The following is a 22,951-nucleotide window of genomic DNA, read 5'->3' as shown; positions in this document are numbered from 1 at the left end:
ATATTAATCCACTGCACTAGACTGCACTAGACGGTGATTGTTATTTTTAACTTATGTATATATATATATATATATCCACTTATGAGTATAAATATGTGCTATAACAAAACCATTTCAATTTTTAAATTTGACGTATTTAATTAAAAAAAAGTTAATAGATCAAGTGATGAAAGTTAATAGATCAAGTTGGTTTAGTATAATCATATAATGATAATTCAAAAATCATCTGCCTAAGTTACATCAGAAGACTACTAGTATTAAGAGACAATTTTTTATATGGGTAATGTTGGAATAACATCATTTTTTTTTGGCCTAAATAAAAAATTTGAAGGGGAATTCAACGGAGTTGAAAAGATTGATAATTTTCAATAAATGTGAGAGAGTCAAAAGTCCAAATGTTAAACCAGTATGCTAAAAAAACATGTTTTGAAATAATTAATTGGGCAAAATAAAGTTAAACACGCTTTGTATTTTCATGCGCATTATATAAGTTCTTGAAAAGTATGAGAGAAAATTGAAGTTTTTATGATAAACTATTTGGCAATTATTAATATTTTGATATTTATTATTATTTTTAAAAAACTATTCATTAAACAAGGGTACTCATATAATATATTTAAAAAATCTATGGCCAAACACTGAAGAGGTATGTGGCCGTGAGTGGGTTGATGGTGGGTCAAACCTCTCTGCCATCAACACTATAACAATACTGTATAATAATGTAAGATATTATATAATATATTTATGTAAAATACTAAAATCCACACTTTATTTTTGTTTCAACAATATATTAGGAAAGAATCAAACTTTTAATCTTTTACACAGAAATCAAATATTATTTTAATAGAAATTGATAAAACTATTCAATCTTACAAACCAACAATATTATTATAATTTATCTTTAAATTTTTTTTTATCACTTTATACTTTTTATAAAGTTATATCTGAAAAATTTTATGCACTTCATGCAAATTTGACAAAGTCAAGTTCAAATTCCTACCAGCGTCAAGCATGCTGACTTTTCCAAATAAAATTCACATAATTAAGAAGGCTAATTAAGTTCAAAATAGAGAAATAGAAATGGTTTTTTTTTTAAAAAAAAAAAAGCGTTGATTGAGGGAGATTAATATGGAGGGCAAGGAAAACTTCAAGACGAGATTTTCAATTCCTCCATTTTCATCTTCTTTATTTATTACTATTATTTTTTTTAAATATATTATTTCAATATATCTACTTAATAAGCATTGCTATATTTTGATCCCAATCCATCATCATCAAAGGTCAAGTGTTTCCCATCCTCCTACTTCTTCATGAAAGTACTCCACAGTGCTCTACGCATCAGCAACTGCCGCCTAGTAATATTATTATTAATAATAATACATGAAACAAAAGAAATATGTTAATATTCTTATATCTCAATTCAATAAATAATAATAATAATAAAATTAACACCTTTGAATCATCAACTCCAACCACCACATAACCTTCTTCCTTTGAGAATTCAGATATAATTGAGTGAGCCTTCACATCCATTTCCTTCAAACATCTTAGAGTTTCAATCACTGAATCAATGGCAGTAGAAGTTTCACCAACACTAATCTTGAACTTCATCTCTCCCTTCTCTTCATCCTTTCCAATCTTCTCTTTTAACTCCTTGTTATGTCTCATCAATCCTTCCACATTTGCTTCCATATCCCTCAAATATTCAATTACCGAGTCAACAATTGAGTTCTTAGTAACCTACCAAAATAAAAATATAAATAAATAAATAATTAAATATAATTTTTAAAAAACATCAATTAACTTATATTATGTATATATATCACTTAAAAAATTCAGCCAAATCGCCTCTAATTTGTGGCCAATAATACTAAGAGTTTTGACGGTAGATGCGGGTTTGCAACTCAATCTCCGTATAAATTGAATAAAAAACACATAGATCTCATAATGTATGCCATATGCACTTGTAGCATTCCGCTTTTTTTAAAACAAACAAACATACCTTCTTTATAATTAAGCCAGGAAGCATAGAATACAAGTCAGCATAACCCTGACTTAACCTCTCTCGTCTCAACCGCTCTCTCGTCATTCGTTTAAAAACACGGTTGTCCTTCTGCTCTTTATAATCCTCTTGTTTTGAAACTGGTATTTTCTTCAAAAACTCCATCACATTCAACTGCAAGCTTGGTTTGTGCTGGCCACGCTCAGTAGGAAAATAAGAAGAAGAGGGCCCAGTGTAACTCATAAAAGAGCTCCCTGGCGGGGGTTTGACCACCGGCGGTGATGTCGGTGGGTCAGGAGAGGGGACCCAATCCCATGAAGAGAAGGGATCCATTTGAAACCTGGGAGGCTTGGCCTAATTAAATCCATATGTTGGCAACTTTGTAGCTTAATTTATATAAATAAGGGAGGGAAATTGGTCAGGACTTTTGGAGGTCAATGTCTGTTAATATCTTCTCTGTATGGGTTCACACCTGATACATATATTTGTGGTCAGCGCATACACACGTGCGTGCATGTTAGACTTCTAGTGCATTGTCAACGGTGATCTATTAATCGCCTCGTATGAACACCACTGTTGAAGTCAACTTGATGGACTTGTGGTGCTTGTGTTGTGAACATACATTGTGTGTCATTTTTTATAACTATTTATGACATTGATCATTTGTTTTTTTTTTCTTTTTTATCTCTCTTAAAATAGAATAGTGCCGGATTGGGTATGAAATTTCTGAGTTTTTTTTTTCTCTTTGCGGGAGAATTTGTAATTGATTTTCCACTTCTTTATCTACATTTTTTTTTAAAAAAATTAAATTATATAGTCTTTTGGTTATATATGAATTTGAAAATTTGTGTTATAATATCTTTGTGTATTTAGTGAGAAAATTTATTTACCTGAGTTTTAAAAAGTTAGATTTAATTGAGAGTAATTTGAAAAGTCTGATTTGTGGGAGAGCTTGAAACAATAAAATAATTTATACCAAGTTATTTTTCAACCAAGCAAAGATGAAATAAAAGATTTGAATGTTTTAAAATGAATTTACCAAGGAAAACATTTAGCACCATATTTAATGAGAACCAAGGCCTTGCAAAGGTCAAAATAGAAACAAATGCACGTGTCTCCTTTCTGGCAACATCAGGGTTAATTTATTTATTTATTTATTTTTTTGATAGATGACTAAGTTTTGAATTTATTTTTTTCGGGTTACCAAATTTTAATTTGTATCTTAAAGGTTACTCAAGTTTGATTTCATTTCAATGGGAGATTACCAGCGAGTGACCACATCCATGCTGCTGACGTGGATGCCGGAAAAAACACAGTCAGTTGTCATGTCCTCAATTTGAGATGGAGCCTCCACATCAGCCAGCATGTCCACATCAGTAGAGTTGGTAATCGTTTTGATACTAAATGAAAACTTAGTGACCGAAATAAAATAACAAAATATATTTCCATGACAAATTTAAGTGTGACATATTATTGAACAACTTATGTTATTTTATTTCGGTCACTAAGTTTTCATTTAATATCAAAACGGTTATCAACTCTGCCGTGAGCCCCACCCCTTAATCAAATCCTAGTCATTGCTTTTATCTCTTAATTCTAGCCGTTGGTTTTACTTTCAATCTTAGCCATTAATTTTGTTTTTGTTTAGTTTCAAAACCCTAGCCGTCTTTTCAGTTTTTTCGGTTTTAGATCATAGGGGAAAGAGAGAGAGAGAGAGAGAGAGAGAGAGAGAGAGACTTGCCTTGTCTCTTTCTCTTCCTTTTTGCGGGTGGTGTCGACGACGAGGACGGGAGAAGAGTCTCATCGTCACGGTTTTTATTTCACTGTTATTGTTGAGGTAAGGTTCTGAGTTTTTGTTATTGCTCTTTCTTATGCTTGTCTGTGACATGTTACTAGTTAGGGTTAGGGTTAGGGTTTGGTGAGAATTGATTTGATTTTAGTTTGAGGATAAAATTCAGAAAGTCCCTCTTAGCACAGTAGAGATCTCTAATTTATTTCGAAGATCTAGAGATGGAATTTGGAAGAGATCAGAATAGAAAAATTGTAGATCGAGATCTTGTTTAGCTTACTACGAAATTTCAGAATTTTTGGAGTAGTATCCTGCAAATTATAAATTTTTAGACGCAGGTGACGCGGACAGGATTTCTGTTCAGCCCTTGAACAGTTTTTGATTATTTTCGTAATTGTAAGTTCTGTTTTAGATTTATATTTACATAAGAAAGTTATATAGGACTATGTTATATTTGACTCTGCAAAATTTTAGAATTTTTAGCCATGTAAATTGTGAGATATGAGCAGATTTCTATAGGTATGCTCAATACTATTTCTACAGAGAACATTATGATTGCTTAGACAATTTGATAGTCTGGTAAATGGAATTTGGAGAAGAGTAATATAACAAAGTTATATATTTTGATGTTACCTAATTACCTGAAAAATTTCAGATTTTATGCATACGTAGTTTGTGAGATATAGCCCTATTGGTATAAGTGTCTCAGATGAAGATGCCTAATTTTCTCATAAGTTTGAAATTTTTGATTTGTGTTAGAATTTGCAAAGCTACGCTGATTTTAATCTTAAGGTTTGTAGGTGAGTTGGTTATTGGTCTTGACCTTGGTAATTTTGTTAGTGTTTGATTTGTTTTTGCATTCGTGTGAATTTTAGAATTTGTTTACTTATAATTCTGATAGATTATTCCCAAATTAGGATTTCCTGAGAAATACTCGATTGGTGTAAGAATTCAAAAATCTGGTTGTTAATCAAGTAAGTATCCTGCATATAAATCATATTATATGTATATACTCTAGTTTTCTGAACATCTGATAATTTTGAGAAAAATAATGATTTTATGTATTTATTTATATTTTAAATTATTTATTTATTATTATTTTTGGAATTATTTTAAATTATTTTAAAGTTCCCGTTAATGATATTTTATTTTGGATTAGAATTAATTGAAAGGTTTAAATATTTTATTTACATTTGGATTACTTAATTTTTGAATTCCAGATATTTATTTACTTTCTGATTAATTATTATTGTGTTTTTCTTTATTATCTTTTCATGTTTGGATTCTATTAACTGGATTATTTTGATATGATAAAAATGGGATCATGTGACTGCAAATTACTTGCATTTTGCCCAGTATGAATTTTGATAGTTTATTGTTTTGTGAATATTAAATATTTTGACAAAGTACTCGTAGTCCCCAAACTAACTTTGCAATAACCCTGTCACTGGGGGTTAAACACTGACCGTGTCGACATGTACTCTGATATAGAACCTATAGTTTTCCACCGCTTTCCGTCGGTGAAGAATAACGGCCTCTGATAATTCGCTCGGGTCACCGGGGTAAACTTATGAGTTCTAATATTACGGCTCGGGTCACTGAGGGATAAATATATGAGATCCGTTATTTTTGTTTTTGACAATAGTTGTTTGGGGGACCTATATGCTTGGTTTTTGACATCCGTGTTTATTTGAAATAAATTTGATTTCGATTTTTGATTTTTTTATAATTTCATGATTTTTGTAAATGATCCCTATAATTTTTTTTAGTGGGTGTTCTCTGAGTCGTCAAGCTCATAATCATTGTTAATTTTTTTCAGGTTTTGAGGCCTTGTATGCCTACTTGGTTTCGGCCTTCTAGGTGTACGGCCGTTTGTCGGCGTCCCTAGTCCATAGAGCTGGGTTCGGGGCGTGACATCTGCTGACGTGGACAAGTCTAATGACATGGACAAGGCGGCTGACGTGGAGGCTCCATCTCAGACTGAGGACGTGGCGAACTATGCTAACTGTGTGTTTTCCGGCATCCACGTCAGCAGCATGTATGTGGTCACTCGCTGGTAATCTCCCGATGAAACGAAATCAAACTTGAGTAACTTTTACGATACAAATTAAAACTTGGTAATAAAAAATAAATAAATTCAAAACTTAGTGAACTATAAAAATTAATCCGGCAACATTAAGTTAGTAATTCGAGGCACGTGTCCTTTATGGCAACATCAAGTCAGTAATTATTAATTAAGGGACAGGGGTGAAAAAATGGATATACACCACAAGTATAAAAGCGTGTACGATGTTTAGTATAAATGGGTTTTAAACGTATCAAGACGATTAAGGCATGTTTAAATTAAATGATTTTGTGTCAAAATTACATCAATCCATGTAAGATATGATTAACACATATAAAAATACCAATCGCCAAGTGGTCTAAAAATTGTATTTAGATTTTGTGTTGCACTATTGATTTAAGAGTTATTATTGAAAATGTTGTGATATAACTGGTGTTTATGGATTGTTTAAGTACTGTTTTAATATATATATATATATATATATATTTTATGTAGGTTAGATTTTAGATATCTAAATATGGATAAATGTTTGTTAAATTTTGAGCTAATTAAATTTATTATTATCAGAGATTCATGAATTTTGTGTAAAAACAGTTTAAATGAGTTTTGTTGTATTATATGATTTAATTATAAACATATTAAATAAATTATATAATATTACATGATCCAATTATAAATTGGTAAACGTGTTAAATGAATCGTGTTGAATTATATGTTATATATATATATATATATATATATATTGTGAATGTATCTAGGAAGTTAAGACACAATTTTTCGCCATGTCTCTGTATCTAGCTTGGTGTTATATCTCTGTATCTGTCTTGACACGACATGATTAGATGCATTTAATTACGCCAATTTCCACCCCTAATTCAAGGTTAATTTCATGAACTGTTGGAGAAAAATGCAGGGTAGTCCTCAGAAAAGTCAACTTGAACTAGACAGCAAAGATAATTAAATAAACAAACATTAGATGAAATCGCCTATAAATTAAAATATTGTGATTTCTTATTTTATTAGCAGCCAATACGTTAGCCAAGTAACTTATTAAATTTTTTAACTTACTAATATTTTTTTTAATTTAGGAAATCATGTTGCAAAAATTATTCACAGTTTAAACTAAATTAAAATTTCCTCGGGTCAAATTCGATTGACTTGCAGATAAAGTTAATCTAGAGCTAGAATTTGGAGATAAATAAACTTAAAAAAGTTTATATAGTATTTAAAAGTGCTGATTTTTTTTAATAGTAAGAAGTATTCATGGTTCTTTAATTTATTTTTTTTTAAATGACCTTGTCGGACATGGTCTTGCAAATGACCTTGTCGCTCCACGGCCGATGACTATGGAAAGAGAATCTAAAACATTTCAATAAACAGATAAATACACAAATAGTTCACCTCATTAACTTAGTTTTAATAGTTTATATTTTTTTTTCATATATTATACTCATAAATTTTTCATTTATTTGTGAGCCACAAGCTCCATAGCTCAATATATAATATTATCTCATTTATAATATTTATTATATTAAAAAAATAAAGCTATAAATAAATGTATAGCTTAAAAATAAATCTAACTCAAGTTTAACTCTAAACTAAACCAGGCGCCGGTTGAGCTTTTGAAATTAAAACCAAAACCATGATATATTTTTGACCTAAAGGTTTGGGTCAAGCCAGTCATCCCAGACCTACTTGTTTGAGCGTGGCTCATGGAAGCCTTCTAAATCACACGATTAAAAGTAAACAAGCAAAACTGAATTCTCTCAACAGAAAGCACATCCGACAAGCTGGTTATAAGAAAACAGAATCCTCGAATACCGAAAGTTTAATAATATCTCCAAGGGCCAGACAAAAACTTAAAACATAGTGAATGTCTAAGATTTTGAGTTCTTGTGACTTGCTGATAGGGGAATTATAAAAATAGAACTAGAAGCAAAGAAAACTACTTTAGAGGAATGAACCTGGAAGAGTGAGTGGCACCAATTCCAGGCCTGCCATGCTTGACAGGCTTGTAAGAGATGGAGAACTCTGCAAGGTAATGCCCGATCATTTCAGGCTTGATCTCAACCTGGTTGAAGGTCTTGCCATTGTAGACTCCAACAATGCTGCCTATCATCTCAGGAACAATGATCATGTTGCGAAGGTGGGTCCTAACTGGTTCAGGTTTCTCACCGGGTGGAGCATCCTTTTTCTGTTGCATTGTATGAAACAGAAGAACAAACTTATAAAATGAATTGAAATATTTGTGAAACTTGGAATCAATTAAATTTAAAAATAAAATAAAATTTTGCCCCATTCGCATAAAAAACTAAGCACCTACAAGTCACCCCCAAAATGTATGCCAAACAAAACCCACTAACTATCAGGTTACCTCCACAACTATCTTGAATTTACATTCTACAAGACCCTCATGCATATCAAACTCCTCAGGCATGCACTCATTATGGATGTCATTGTACTTTACATCATCTTGGTGCCAAAATATGCAGACAAGTCTCCTACTCAAATTCTTCCAAAAAACAAGAATAACAAATCAACTCCGTACTCACTAGATGTGTCAAGAACACACAACATGATACTAACTGATAAAATAGTGTCAGCTTCAGAAGAATCGGCTTTACCTTACTAAATCTAAGTGGCATGAATAAAGACGTGGCCTTAGACAACAAGAAATTGCATTTTAAAATGGGACCACATTAGGCACCTGGGCCATGCATTCAAGATGTTAGAATAAAAACTTAATCTAATTATCATTCATGTTGCAGATTTAGTTATCTCTGGTATCATGTAAGGCACACTTATGAAGAGATTCTTAAAAAGGTATATTTAAGCATTGAATTAAGAGCCCCATAAATGATAAACTTGAAGGTGGAGATGAACTAGAAATCTATCTTTTCTCTTTTCTTTTTCTTTACAACAGTAGCTTAGCCTTACATATAAATAACTATAAAAACAAATCCTGCCTTGAAACCTGACTAATCAATTCACCGCATTCAGCCTAAACAAGTTATATTATACTCTTGTAGATATCTTCAATAACTGATTGACTAATAATTAACATAGTATGTAAAAAAGGTGAACTAGTGCAATCAGCTACAATCTTAATTTCAACTTTCTAAATGATGTACAAGCTGCTGTGGAAGAGCTAAAGGCTGACCTTATAAAATTACTTGATTAGATAGCTCATGATTTTCATTCATGGGTGCCAGCAAAAAAATTTGTTTAAGTTTACAAAAGAAGACAGAAGAAACATGACCTTTTAAGCATAGTATTCATAATTTAAAGATTTACATGAGCCAAACAACACCCAGTTATTTCCACTAAAAACCCCATATTAATAATGTTAGGCGGAAATAAACCCTAAAGACATCAAACGAAACCACCACAATTGGAGCCATAAGCAATTGTATATTAAGCTAGCAATATTCTAAACACATGACAATATAAACCACACCTTCATTCAAAATCAAATATCTTACACACAGAATTTGTCCATTTCATTTAAATAAATTGGAATGCCAACAAGCTGAAAGACATGTCCTAAAATCGTCTATCTCACAAAAGAAACTTATTGTTACAAATGCTATTGAGGTTAGATTCCACATTTTACCAAAAAAACGTTATCCCATGAAAAATTAACCAAAGATCAACATTTTAATAGCACATGTCAAAGCGAGGCTTAATAATTGGAACACTGAAACCCAACAAGGAAAAATAAACAAACTAAGAATGCAACGAAAATAAAAGTTGGACCTTTCAGACATGGAAATCCATCAAATTAATTGCAGAATCATAAAACTAGGTTGACCATACAAGTAAAATTTTCAGCATTATATTTACAAGAGACAGAAACATAGAAAGGACACGATAATCTCACCGCCTTGCGCAACTTCTTGATGAGAGCCATCGGTTTTCGCTTCAGACCTCGCTGAAACCTACAAAATCACATTGATTTGCAAAATCAGAACGTATGCACTACAAAAATCAAGCCAAAACGGGCAAATGGATGAAGAGATTCGCTAATTGCTTGCCTTCTGCGAGCGCGAGCATGGAAGAGCTTGACGAGCTCGTCAGTGGACATATCAAGGAGTTGATCAAGATCAACACCGCGGAAGCTGAACTTCCTGAACGTCCTCCTCTTGGGTTGCCCCGGTGCCACATCTCCTTCAACATCCGCCTGAAGAAAACCAATGAAACAGAGGTGAAATTGCTCCAACAAAGACCAATAGAGAGATCAAGTAGCAGAAACGGAGATCGAGATGAATCGAGAGCTCACCATGGCTGCAAGCTCGCTGGGGCAGTGCTCGTCGACTCTTCGGCGAAGTGGAACTAGGGTTAGGGCTTTGAGAGAGATTTATATGTGATTTTTATCAAGATTGCGCAAATCTCGAGACATGTGTACGGCGATCCATAATTCGCTTGAAAAATAAGTTTAGTTATTTACAAATTTATAGTATATATATATATTTTTTATTTCCCTTTTAGCTCTTTAATTTCTTAAATTTTTTATATTATATATATTATCAACGCCTTACTTCCCACATGTACATATCTCTGGGTGCTTGTCGTCTTTCTCAAAAAAATATATATATATATATTGTCGAGTATCTTTTGTTTGCCCTGTATTTGTGAAAGTTAGTTTAGTATTATGTTTGGGATAATAATATATATATATATATATATATAAAAGATGATTTATAGTATGACTTTAGTTATAAGAGGTTTCTCTATTATTAGAAAGTAAATAAACACAATTATATCATTAATACATAAATATTTATTTATTTATAAATATATATGATGTATGCGGGTATATTAATAAGAGGCAAGTAGCTTTATTTCATTTATTTAAATTTAAATATAAATTGATTAGTGTAAAACATATTTTGGTTTTAGTTTGCAAAAGCTCAAGGAACCATGAGAAGAACACAATGAATTAGAACCAACTTGAGTATAGTGGTCGTTTCACTTAATAATTATTGCAAGTGCTACATAAATTTCCATTGGAAAATAAAACTATGAGGATTTATAATATGGTTCAATGTGTAAAATAGCATTTTATTATATTGGCTTAGATACAAAAAAAAGTCCTCTTCAAAGTGGTTTTTTCAATCTCCAATAAATAACACCAAAGAGTAAAACTACACTGAGCTAAGTATAGTTGTTCACTTGGCATGAAACCAAACAATCATACTGTAAACCTGCAGCAAAAGTTTTTGCAACCCAAAATCAACTAAGCACCAAAATTGTTCATGAGAAAAGTCACAACAAGATTGCATGCACTACCAAGTCATGCAACTTCATTCTTAATCACAAAGTAATGTTGAAATATTTTCAGTTTTAAACTCACAGAGCATCTGAATATAGTTGCACAAGACACAGCAGGACTTTAAAAGAGTAAACTAGACTGAGCTAAGTAATGCCTTCAATCAATCTTCCTCCAAGTTGATTGAATCCTTGAACTTACCATAAAGAATTCTCTTAAGCTCAGCCATTTGCGCAAGAACAGACTCCTTCTCCTCTTCCAGCCTCTCCAGATCTTTGCTGGCCTCTTCTTTCATCTTCTCCAACCTAGCCTCAGCTTCATCACGTGGCATGTGTGCGAAGACCTCACCTATTTGAAATCTAATCACCTCCTCATCAGTGAAGATCAATTCATTACTAACATCTTCCAAACTTACATTTAATTCCTGAAAAACATAGAGACACATTAAGTATGCAAGATATTGAAATGATAATCCAGAAAAACTAGCATTTTAGAGTCATACAAATGCTAGTTGAACATGGATATATAACAAAGTGTCAGAAACATTTCAATTAAGCCACATTTATGGCAATTACAGAGAGGATAAAAGCCATATTTAAATCCACAAACCTAAAAAGCAGTGTTCTATTGAGTCACCCCCGTGAAAAAAAAATTATTAGGTTTCGAGACATTAGAATTGTTACCGGTATTACCATTTCCTAATAATTTCTGAATACTACGACCACTTGGGATGAATTTGGATCTCCATGATCACATATGAAAAAGGAAAAACTTAAAAACAAGTATGCAGTCAAAAGTTTGCATGATTGCATCCAAATTTCTGTCAAAGAATCTTATTAAAAAATTCACAAACTTCTTCAGAAAAAAACAAATAGGAACATGCAGTCGCAAACAATGACGACCACCTTACGTAACCAAAGAAATTAGTGAAATGCCATCATCAGGATACACATTACAATACATTGCAATATGTATCCTTATTAATTTTGCCATGTATTCTTCAGTCTATCAAGTTGTTTCAAGACATATAATTCCCAAAAACTCATTCTCAAAAATCAATAATGATACTAAAAAACACCCGCCAAATCTAATTAGTGAGACTGCACTCATCGGTAAACTAAGACATACCTTTCTATGTTTAAGGGTCTAGACAAATCCAATAACCATTCTACCTAGTCCTTCAATAAATGGAGGTGGATATAAATAAACACATAACAGCATCTGGTCCAAGAACAAAAATTAAAATGTGACCATGTCTTATTCGCTTTATAACAAAAAGGGAAAGTGACACAAACGATAATAAAAAGCCGAAAAATGACAACATCCTGACGTAACCAAAGAATTTAAAGACAAACAATAGCAAAAAAGCTGAAAAACGACAACATCATTACATAACCAGAGAATTTAGTGAAAAGTAATCATCAGCATACATATTACAGTACATTGCAATTTGCATCCCTATCAATTTTGCCATATTTTCTTCAGTCTGTCAAGTTGTTTAAAACATAGAATTCCCAAAAACTCAATTCTCAAAAACCAATAATGATAAACACCCACTGAATCTAAGTAGCAAGACTGCAATCTTTGACGAAATTATATTAAATAAAGAAGATTTAAACAACCGGATATACAAACAACCAAGATCAAAACTTTAATGTTGGCATATCTTTAAACATCTCAAGTAGAAGCATGTCAAATGCAAATACATTGACAACAATCAAAGCAAGAACTGGCAATACTAACAAATCAAACAAGATAAGCACATGGAAAACAGGGCAAATATATCAAAGTCCACATCTTTTTGCATTCAATAAGTTTGAAAATGATAAAACCTTAGCCAGGATTACTTTGGCAGCCTTGATTTCATCCTCTAGCTCATGGAACCTATTGTTAAGCCTCCCAAATTTGTTGATATTCTGCTGGTCCTCCCAAGTCACCTCTGTCTCTGAACCACCACCCTTTTCATCCAAACAATCAAGAAATCCTCAAAACGATGATAACAACGTAAGAATTGAAGAAAAGAGAAACAAAATCATCAGATCATGGCTTTCGCAAAATTAGGGTTTGAGGTTTTACCTGCTGCATCTCTCTTGCTTGAGACTCGGAACAAGAGTCCGAAGATCCAAAACTTCGTAAAAATATTTTCCTGAAAATTTCGCAAATTTAGGCTGTTAACGGGCCAGCCTTGTACAAAACAATATCGTATTCTTGGGCTTGGGCTTGGGCTTCATATATATATATATATATCACACACTAGGACGTTTCATTTTATCATCTGAGGACATCGGCTGATTTCTAATTTGCGAAGATCACCCAAGATCCATTAAATCACTGTCCAATTGTATTTTCCTCTTTTATAAATCCCAACTCCAAATGTTGCTCTTGTTTTTTTCTCTTGCTTTTTCATCATTTGCGGATGTTGGTGGGCAAGACATCCATTGACGATGTTTTTCTTATATATATTTATAGAGGACCCATCATCTCAGGGGACGTCCCTGAGCTTTCAAATCTAGTGACGTCCCATAATGACCCTACTCCATGAGTGATCCCGAGCTCTTATCCTTATGAATGCAGAACTCAGGCTCTACATCATTGCATGTCGATCGTAAAATGTAAAAGCAGTACAAAGGTTCATATAGACAATCACCATCGGATGACGATCCAACTGCTACATTTAAAAACATCCCTGAAATTCAAATCTAGTGACTTACCTAGATGATCTTTTTCCATATATATATATATATACCTTTTTTCTCTTTTATTTTTTTCATCATTTGTTTTATCTCTTTATTTTTTTATGATTTGTGGACACATTGGACAAGATGTTCATAAATGATTACAAATGATGTTTTCTATATAACTGCCTGTAATATATATATATATATATAATATCTATTTTTTATATATATTTTAAAAATATGTATCATTTTTGTTATTTTAATTTTTACATCTGAAATAGAATGTTTAAATATATGATTTTCTAAATATAAGTTTTTCATAAAATAACTTCATGATTTGACGATTAACCATTATGAGGCTATATCCTTGTGTATTTTTTTCGTTTATTGAGAAGTATATATGCAATAAAAAAAAATATTTCAAATTTAATTAAAAAACATATAATTAAAACATTGAAATATATATGTTTGACTACCTCTGTAATAGGGTATATAAATTTAAGAACGTGCTTTAGGAGAATTTCCACTTTCCATGTTACTTTATAAAGTTTCTATAACATCTTAAATGTATAAATTCACACTAGCGTGGTTTTAAGTAAAAATTTTATATATTGTCTTGCTGATTTTTATTTTTGAGAAATGATATAATTATTAAAAAATTTAAATTTTATATATGTATATTGAAGTCTTTTAAGTAAATATATAATACATCATTTTTAAGATGATTAAATATATGCAAATCTTTTGAAAGTGGGATTAATTCTTTTCTCATATATCTTCATAAAATCTTGTTCAATTTCAATTCATATAACTGTAAATATTTTCCTTGATTATATTTTTTTATAAATTTTAAATTGACATGCCTATCTACTTTTTTCCACAAATGTAATATCAGGATGATCTTTCATATGTTGTAATGTCAAGTAGTGCTTTATCGGATTTTTAAAAATCATTTTTCTCCCCTCACGCCCAATTGAACTTTTTGAAAATTTTCCCATAGAATCCTCAAAGAAAAGACATATCTTTAGTACATTCAACAATATCATTAACTCTTTCGATTATATAATAATCTTGTTAGGTTGATTATATATATACACATCGTCCTTTTAAAAATATAATATTTTTTTCTCTCACATTGTCCTTTTAGAATAGATATTTTTTTCTCTCATGTGGAGATATAAAACTTTGTATTCATACACTAACTCGAAATATATTTTTTTAAACTTTAAATTAATATGACTGTCTACTTTTTCTATCGCAAATGTAATAAATGTTATGATATTTCATGTGTTGTAATGTCAAGTGCTAGATCAGATATTTAAAAATCATTTTCTCTCCCATACCCAATCAAACTTTTTGACATTATTTTCACAAAATCCTTGCAAGATAAAGAGATATCCTGGTATATATAACAATATCATCACATCTTCCGATACCAACCATTATATATTTATTTATACTTTTCCACTAACTTGAATTTACGTTAACCCAAAAAAAATATATCAAAGTCATATAAATCATCTAAATTTATATATGCTTTTATTCTAATTTCTCCTTTATCATAATTCAGTCACATACAAAACATAAGTAATACTTATTCCACACACACACACACACACAATTATGTACGCATTTGCATCAGATATATTTCATAGAAACAAAAACCTAACATTAAGGCAGCAGCTGCCACCAACTTTTGCCTTTGCAACCCTTTTTTTTCCTCCACTTAATTAGTTGGCAATCCATCTAAGAATACAATTTATTAGTGAAAAGACACCAATGGTTCTGTTGGCCAACTTATGGATGATTTCTACTTTTGCCTTTGCAAGTGATGGAGTTGTCAACTTCCCTTACTTTCTATGATAACTATGAGTACCTAGGAGAACAATTTAAACAATTTATACGTGTCAACGTACATACACTTTAAATGAAGCTTCTTCATTTCATTAATTACTAGCTAGGCACATTGTGTGACCATGGTCACACATATCAATATATAACATAACTAAAACTAGCAATCAATTACTTAGTTGAACAAAGAGGTGTACATTATTGCATGCACCATCACCATGCACATGGCATGTTCCCTCCACCACTTGCTCTGTGAAATTAAAAATGAGCTTGTGATCGACCATATTTATAAAATAAATAAATAAATAAAAGAACAGGAAATAAAGAAAAAGAAAAGAATCTCATCATGAAATGCCAATTTACTACAAGGATTAATTAATAATAAGCACACCATCAAACTGATTATTAAACACACCATTAATAAACAATCTAGACATAGCAATAGCAAGCATCGCCCAACAAGTATCTTTGCTTATTGTCCATATACAAATTAAGCAAAATATAGAATCACATATCCCTTAAAAACTGACGCATCAAATATATGTAGATCACAACGCAGACACACATCACATGCCATGCTCGACAGTGATCCGGATCGCATGCTCGTCGCCGGAGTTTTCTATCGATGAAATAATTCCTTTCCGAACATGCGACCGAGCATGCTTCTTCAACGTCTGTTCTTGCATTTTTCCATGGCTCTTGGTGCTGAAATATATTAATTATAATGAGTTAATTAAGCTTATCTAGAACTAGTCCAGGGGTAGTAATATATATGAAGAAAACATGCATAGCAAAATAACTTCTAATCAAATTTTTATAAATATAAATTTATTACTAACCGAGTCCAATAGCTTCAGATCCTTTCATTATCCTCAGACGTTTGCATGAATCAACAAACATCCTACCAATGATTTATAACATGAGTTTCAGAAAAATATGGTTGACTGATCAATAGTTTTGGTAGCATATTAATTAAGAGCAGAAAATATGAATTAATGATTAATGATAATAAATAAATAAATCATTGCTTACTCCCATGGGACATCACCAACAAGCATCCAGTCTCCATCTTTGTCTTCATAAGTGGGTACGTACTCTGAACCATTCAAGAGATCCATCAGCTTGCTCTCATTCATGAAGTCCCTTCCATTCATTCCTTGAGAACCACAATTCCCTATAGTGTTCATATTTTGATCAGATTAGTATCATTAATTAATTTTTTACAATGAATAAAACACAAAGCTATACTATACATAGTGTGTTATTAATACGCATTAATATCAATTCGACGAAAAGAACACTGACCCGTAGATTCTAGATCCAGAAGTATAGCCCTATCTTTGGATATATATATATACACATATTATTAAAGTAGATGTATAATCTACTCCGGGAGCGTTTCAAAGAATAATTTTAATTTTTTTAATAACATTTAAGTTTTTATTTATATTACTTATAATATTAATAATTGAAAAACATTAATTACACCTAATTATTTATATTATAATAAATGTCCATAAAATTTTTAAAATCTAAGATATAAAATAATTTTTATAGTATAAGTTATTTAATTATATTATTTTATATATAATATTATCTCAAAATTTCTCACAAAATTTTAAAAAAGCCTAATTATTATAAAAACAAATGTTAAAATGGCATTAATTCTACAGACCATATGAAAGCTTAAGTTGACAGGGTAATTAATAATTAAATATGTGATCTTCAAAGCAATTGGAGACCAATCAATCTCCTGACACCAAAACTCCTATGAGTTTGTATATCATGCATGACCATGGGTGAACAATGAATCAATGATAAATATATTTATGATGGGTTTTATATAAAAAAATGGGACCTAAGTACATAAGTGATGGGAATATGAAACAAGACAGCCAACCAAAGGGGAACAATATGTGCCCATTTGGGTTGCAAACACTGGCGATCACATGGCCAGTGGTGGTGCACATATGGTTAGAATACTAGCCTTTCTCTCTCTCTCTCTCTCTGCATGTACACTATGATAAGGTGTATGCATGCTAGGAAAAGATGTGAAGTTTTTATAATTATTATTAATTAATTTCCAGTGAATGGGTAGCTTACCAATGGTGAAGGAGCTGAACATTTTCTCTAGTGCAGTGGAGAGTTCTTTGTAGCTGTTGTACATCTTGAGGTCCACTTTACGCAGGTAAGGAGCACCATCCATGCTCACCTTCACAAAGGCAGCACCAGCAGTACCGTTGCCGGACTTCTCTCCGTCCTCCTTGGTAGCCTTCTCTGACTGCACAGCCATGATGTTCTTTCGGTAAGATCGAACTGGTGGCCAGCCCACAACTTGTGCCCTGATGAAACCAAAAAAATATTATCAAGAACAAATCATTAATGCATGAGCAGATATAGCTAAATAATTTCCTCTAAAAAGATCTAAACAAAACATGTCTTTTCCACTTGTTAAGGATCCTAGTATGTCAGTTCATGTAAGACATCATTTCCTTAACAAGTGATTGTTTTTTCTTCTGTTGCTCATAGTTTGAATTTTGTAACTAGAGAAAAAAAGAGTGAGAACCAAAGTTTTCATGTTCATGCCATTTTCATGTTTGTAGCTTGGATCTATTATCTTAGAGCTATCCTGAGTGTTTAGTTAGTTTAATCTGTTCATGTTGCAGTAATTATTTTCATAAACTGCAAGCTTAATTATTATGATATTTATGTGTGTTTTTGTGTGTGTGTGTGTGTGTGTGTGTGAGAGAGAGAGAGAGAGAGAGATCTAACTGCTAACTCAGTACTATATAAGTGACTTCACTCAAAAGAAAATTAACTAAAGATTCCAGTTTCAAAACCTTTAAAAACAAGAAAACTAAATAAACCTTGTTCTCATAACCTTTAAAAAAATAAAAATAAAAAAACTAAGACAAAGAAGTAGATCAATTACTTAGCAGGAGGTTTCTCAGGCTCCTTGATGCTCTTCTCAGCAACTGACTTCTTCATCCTCTCAGGTTCTTCACTAGTTTCATCAGAGTCCACAGTCTGAAGCTTAAGCTTCAGATCAATAGTCTCAGAAAACCCTCTTTTCCCATTGCTCTTGGCCGTCTCACCGTCTCCGGGGAGACCAAGACGCAGCTCAGTGGCCTCGAAACCGAGACTAAACTGTTCCTTATCAGCAACCAACGCAGTAGCCATTCCCTCACACGATTCCTGAAAACTCTTGCTTTCCTTGCAATGCTATATATGAAGCAACAAGGATGGCTAAAGAGGAGAGAGACTCGCGGGAGGGGACCTTCCGAGCTAGTGGGCCGGGCCTATATAAATAGGATTGATTGGAGCATCCGACAACCTGTTAACCGACACGTGTCGGGAAACGAGCTGGATTTCCCGCGATTCTGCCGGGGATGACGTCACCGCGTTATCGAATTATTGCGGCGATCTTTTGAGACTTTGGCGCGCCGAGGAATTGAGAGCCCGAGTTAGCAACGCTTTGGAGGGAAAAAAAAGCCGTTTTCTGGAGGCGCTTGTGCTTTGCTGGAATGTGGGACCCGTTGAGGAAGGGGGAAGATGGACGGTGGTGATTGGGTGGGTCCTGGTCAACGCGAGACGCATGTGCGGAGTGGGACCCGGTCAAGCATGTGAATGGCTGACTGACTGACTCACTGACTGCAAGAGTGCGTCAAAGGCCCAAGCGCACCCATGTGCCGCGTCGTCGTGTTCATTTTAAAGCCGTCAGCTAAATCAAGATTAGCTACTAATTAGTTTGATTATACTGTTTCTCTAATCATGTGTTTATGTGTTTCAGTTTCTTGTGTGGTCCTTTTTGCTTTCATTAGTTAATTAATTAATTAATTAATTAATTAACCTCATCATCCAATCATATATTAATTTTTTTTTCCTTTCTTTTTGTTTATAATAATTTTATGGTAATTACAACAAGTTGATGCGTGGTCCCCTGACTCCCCCTGCCTTAATTCTGTTTAGAAAATTAAAATTCAGAAATGGGAAATTATCCAAAGCCATGCATATATATATATATATATATATATAATGCTTTTGTGGGTTTCAACATGAGGGCTTCATCTTATATTCCTATGACTCATCATGATCTACGCAGGAATTCATGTTCATGCGTGGTGTTACTTTTGTGCCTTTTGTGAAGTAATATGTTTCAACAGTAATGCTTGTTAGTGTTTACTGTTGAGCTTGTAACTCAACCGACAGCTGAACATATATATATATATATATAGTTATTTCATAATCATGTGATGTGATGTTCTATGTTAAAAAAAACATTGGTGGATGTTTTTATTTTTTATTTTTTTTACATAGGATATATTAACAAAGGGATGAAGTATTAATCACTCCAATGAATGTTAGGAAGGAAGGAAAAATCTTAGAGTTTAAGCTATATATGTAGTTTCTTAGACTATCCAAATTTTTATTTTGATTTATTGGAAATTTGTTTGGTATCAACACGTATGAAATTTGAAGATATTTATGGTTGTGAATATTCGTATTAGATTTGTAGTATAACACGTCAAAAATGTTAATCGTTTTGCCATTTTTAACAGAAAAAGGTTTTACAAATATTTTGGTCTTCAGTCTACGGATTCAATAGAAGTCATTAATTACACAAAGATATTTATATATATATATATATCAATATACAAGGTACAAAAACAGTATCTGAAGTCTCTGCATGCAAACTAATCCTGATATATAGCTTTGCCAACAAAACACAAATCACATAATTAATTAATAATTATTAATTAATATATGATTTGTGGCAGTGAAGATTACAACGCCAATTATAAAGGAATATATCATTTGAATGATTGAATGGAAAAAATTCACCATCATATATATCAACATCAAGCCAATGGCTGGAGGATAATTCTCATATTAATTAAAGTGCATAAGAAAATTTTAATTATTGTTCAACGTCAACAATAACTAATAGTGCAGCAAAATTGCCTATCTCTATCAAATATCAATCCTATTTCCATAAATGTCAGGCAGCATTATATGTCTTGTTGATTACTCCACATATATTATATTAGGAGATCAGGAGGCATCTTGTTAATCACATTAAGGTACCACATGTGTCTGTTCACATAATTCTGTCCATCCAACTGGAAATTTTACAATGTGTCACACATTAATTATTACTACAACTTGCATGTTTCTTTATATATATATATATATATATAACACTTAACAAACCAGAGAGTTAATCAAGTAGCATATGAAATACAATGTGTAATTAAGTCTAAATTATTGGCAGAGAGACTTGATGTTATATTAACTATATATAGAACAACCATGATATTATATGAGTAAATGTTCCCAACTAATTAAGATTAGACATCACTCATTTCTCTTGCCTGTGGTTTAATCTATTCTTTCACCTTATCAAGCATGACAAGATCATGAAGAAGTGATATACAACCAACTAGCTAGGAAGTTAACAGCAGTGATTTATATAAGGACAAAAGCTACATGCCAATATAAGTAAGATCAAATCCTATCAATGGTGTGTTTTGGTTTTTATTCTTACATTCTAGGTAAAGTACATATGTGGCTTTTCATTTATGTGGGAAAAACGGTGGTGAATTGGACCCATAAGCATGGGCACGTTCATGAGTCTTGAAAGCTTGAGACATAACCATGTGGGAGAGTGTCCCCCATAAATGCATGGAAATGAGTCTCTATGCACACGGACGATATGCACACAAGCATGGACAAAGGTGTAGGTTCTTTGCTTCATTTATGTTTCTTCACTAATTTTGGCTTTGTCTGTTTGTTGTGAGTGGAAAAGGGAAGGCAAGTGTGAAGGTGCGATAAGAACTACGTACCAAATGGTAGCAAACAAAGGTAGCCCTATATGTATGTTCTTTCTTTGAAGAAAAGGATGACAAGGAAATGACCTACTTTGAATTGCCTCCTATTTGTCTTATTTCATTTTAACCATCATTGTCTTGGCAGGATGGTGATCATCTTGGTCTAACTAATGAGGGCTTTGATAATTAGTTATCTAATTTGAGCCATGTGTCTGCAAAAGATCAGAAATGAAGAGTTGTTTGGCTTTTCTCCTTCTCCTTCTTCCTTTTCTTCTACTTCTTCTTCTTATTTTCTTTTATTTATTTGGAAATAGATATAACGTATAATTTATTAATTTCCTGATATTTTCAAAAACTCCTCATTTTGATCAAAACTGCTTGGGGGAAGCCATTCTAGTAATAAGTTGGTTATTTTCCTTCACTTTAACCATTCATTCGTTTGTGAGAAAGTGGGGTAACAATGAGGAAGACTTCCTTATATATATATATATATATATATATATATATCTTATATAAATCTTGAATGAGTGAATGAGAGAGAGAGAGAGAGAGAGAGAGAGATATGTAAGATTATCCTATATATTTTAATTATATTTAAGTAGCGTTTTCTTTTTTAAAAAAATAAAACATTAACCTATATGACATTTTTATTTAGATTTAGCACCTTATGTTTCATCTTACCACTTGAATCTTGTTTATATGCACTCCAATTCTTAGTTTGTCTTTTTATTGTTTCCACACATTATTTATTCACATTTTTCTCAATTTTAATATTTTCATCGTCTAATCTAATTGCTTTATCTATTATATATGTTCAAAAACAAATCTAATATAGTTGAAATACTAGTTAAGATATGTATGGTGTGGTGGGGATAAGATCAAAGTCAATGCCATAGAGTTTTTTTATTTTATTTTTTATATATATTTGATAAATGCAGATAAGTCACAAACTTTTAATCTTTGAGTTGTTGGAGGGATTCCAACCATCCATTTTTAATTTGGAAAAAAATAAAAATAACAACTCTTTTTTACAAGGGTTAATATAAAGTTTATTAATTATTAAAATATACAGTAGAAAAATCAAACAAAATTAACTTATCCGCCCAATCTTATAGAAAGATAATCATAAGTGACATGATTTATACAATTATCAAAGACATTCATGAAAGAAAATTCAAGCACTAGATGAATCAAAGAAATAAAAAATACAAACAAAATTTAATTACTTGAATCAACCTTAGAACTTCTCATATATAGATGAATCAATAGTGAACTTGAAGAACAAAGACAATCAAAAACTTCTCCCATATATGACAACAAGTTAAACCAAAAGATAATTTCCACTCATATGGAGATAGTGTAGCTAAGAAATTAGCCGTTTACTTGCTCTCATGCACAAAACTAACTATATGGTAGCTAGTTAGGGTTTCATTTCAAGTAAATTACTCCAATGTGGCATCAGAATATAA

General features: G+C 32.0%; 4 protein-coding genes across 4 annotated transcripts; all 4 read right to left on the bottom strand.

Moving 5' to 3' along the window:
* Nucleotides 1-1,331: 1,331 nt before the first annotated feature.
* On the bottom strand, nucleotides 1,332-2,335 carry LOC120267157 (transcription factor BHLH148-like). Its single transcript, XM_039274859.1, has 3 exons — nucleotides 2,003-2,335; nucleotides 1,453-1,740; nucleotides 1,332-1,352 (listed from the first exon to the last, which is right to left on the bottom strand). Exons 1-3 carry the CDS (start codon nucleotides 2,333-2,335, stop codon nucleotides 1,332-1,334), a joined length of 642 nt encoding a protein of 213 aa, XP_039130793.1.
* Nucleotides 2,336-7,650: 5,315 nt separating this feature from the next.
* LOC120266339 (40S ribosomal protein S15-like) lies at nucleotides 7,651-10,201 on the bottom strand. Its single transcript, XM_039273961.1, has 4 exons — nucleotides 10,136-10,201; nucleotides 9,891-10,036; nucleotides 9,737-9,794; nucleotides 7,651-8,050 (listed from the first exon to the last, which is right to left on the bottom strand). Exons 1-4 carry the CDS (start codon nucleotides 10,136-10,138, stop codon nucleotides 7,802-7,804), a joined length of 456 nt encoding a protein of 151 aa, XP_039129895.1. The 5' UTR covers nucleotides 10,139-10,201; the 3' UTR covers nucleotides 7,651-7,801.
* Nucleotides 10,202-11,088: 887 nt separating this feature from the next.
* Nucleotides 11,089-13,313, bottom strand: LOC120267032 (probable prefoldin subunit 4). The gene is made up of 3 exons (XM_039274712.1): nucleotides 13,202-13,313; nucleotides 12,973-13,083; nucleotides 11,089-11,549 (listed from the first exon to the last, which is right to left on the bottom strand). Exons 1-3 carry the CDS (start codon nucleotides 13,208-13,210, stop codon nucleotides 11,289-11,291), a joined length of 381 nt encoding a protein of 126 aa, XP_039130646.1. The 5' UTR covers nucleotides 13,211-13,313; the 3' UTR covers nucleotides 11,089-11,288.
* A 2,685-nt stretch (nucleotides 13,314-15,998) lies between these two features.
* LOC120267031 (auxin-responsive protein IAA30-like) lies at nucleotides 15,999-18,934 on the bottom strand. The gene is made up of 5 exons (XM_039274711.1): nucleotides 18,587-18,934; nucleotides 17,758-17,996; nucleotides 16,687-16,828; nucleotides 16,494-16,555; nucleotides 15,999-16,359 (listed from the first exon to the last, which is right to left on the bottom strand). Exons 1-5 carry the CDS (start codon nucleotides 18,832-18,834, stop codon nucleotides 16,322-16,324), a joined length of 729 nt encoding a protein of 242 aa, XP_039130645.1. The 5' UTR covers nucleotides 18,835-18,934; the 3' UTR covers nucleotides 15,999-16,321.
* Nucleotides 18,935-22,951: the final 4,017 nt, after the last annotated feature.

Source organism: Dioscorea cayenensis, chromosome 8, assembly GCF_009730915.1.
Source record: "Dioscorea cayenensis subsp. rotundata cultivar TDr96_F1 chromosome 8, TDr96_F1_v2_PseudoChromosome.rev07_lg8_w22 25.fasta, whole genome shotgun sequence".
Classification (NCBI taxonomy): domain Eukaryota; kingdom Viridiplantae; phylum Streptophyta; class Magnoliopsida; order Dioscoreales; family Dioscoreaceae; genus Dioscorea; species Dioscorea cayenensis.
This window is presented reverse-complemented; position numbering and strand designations above follow the sequence as displayed.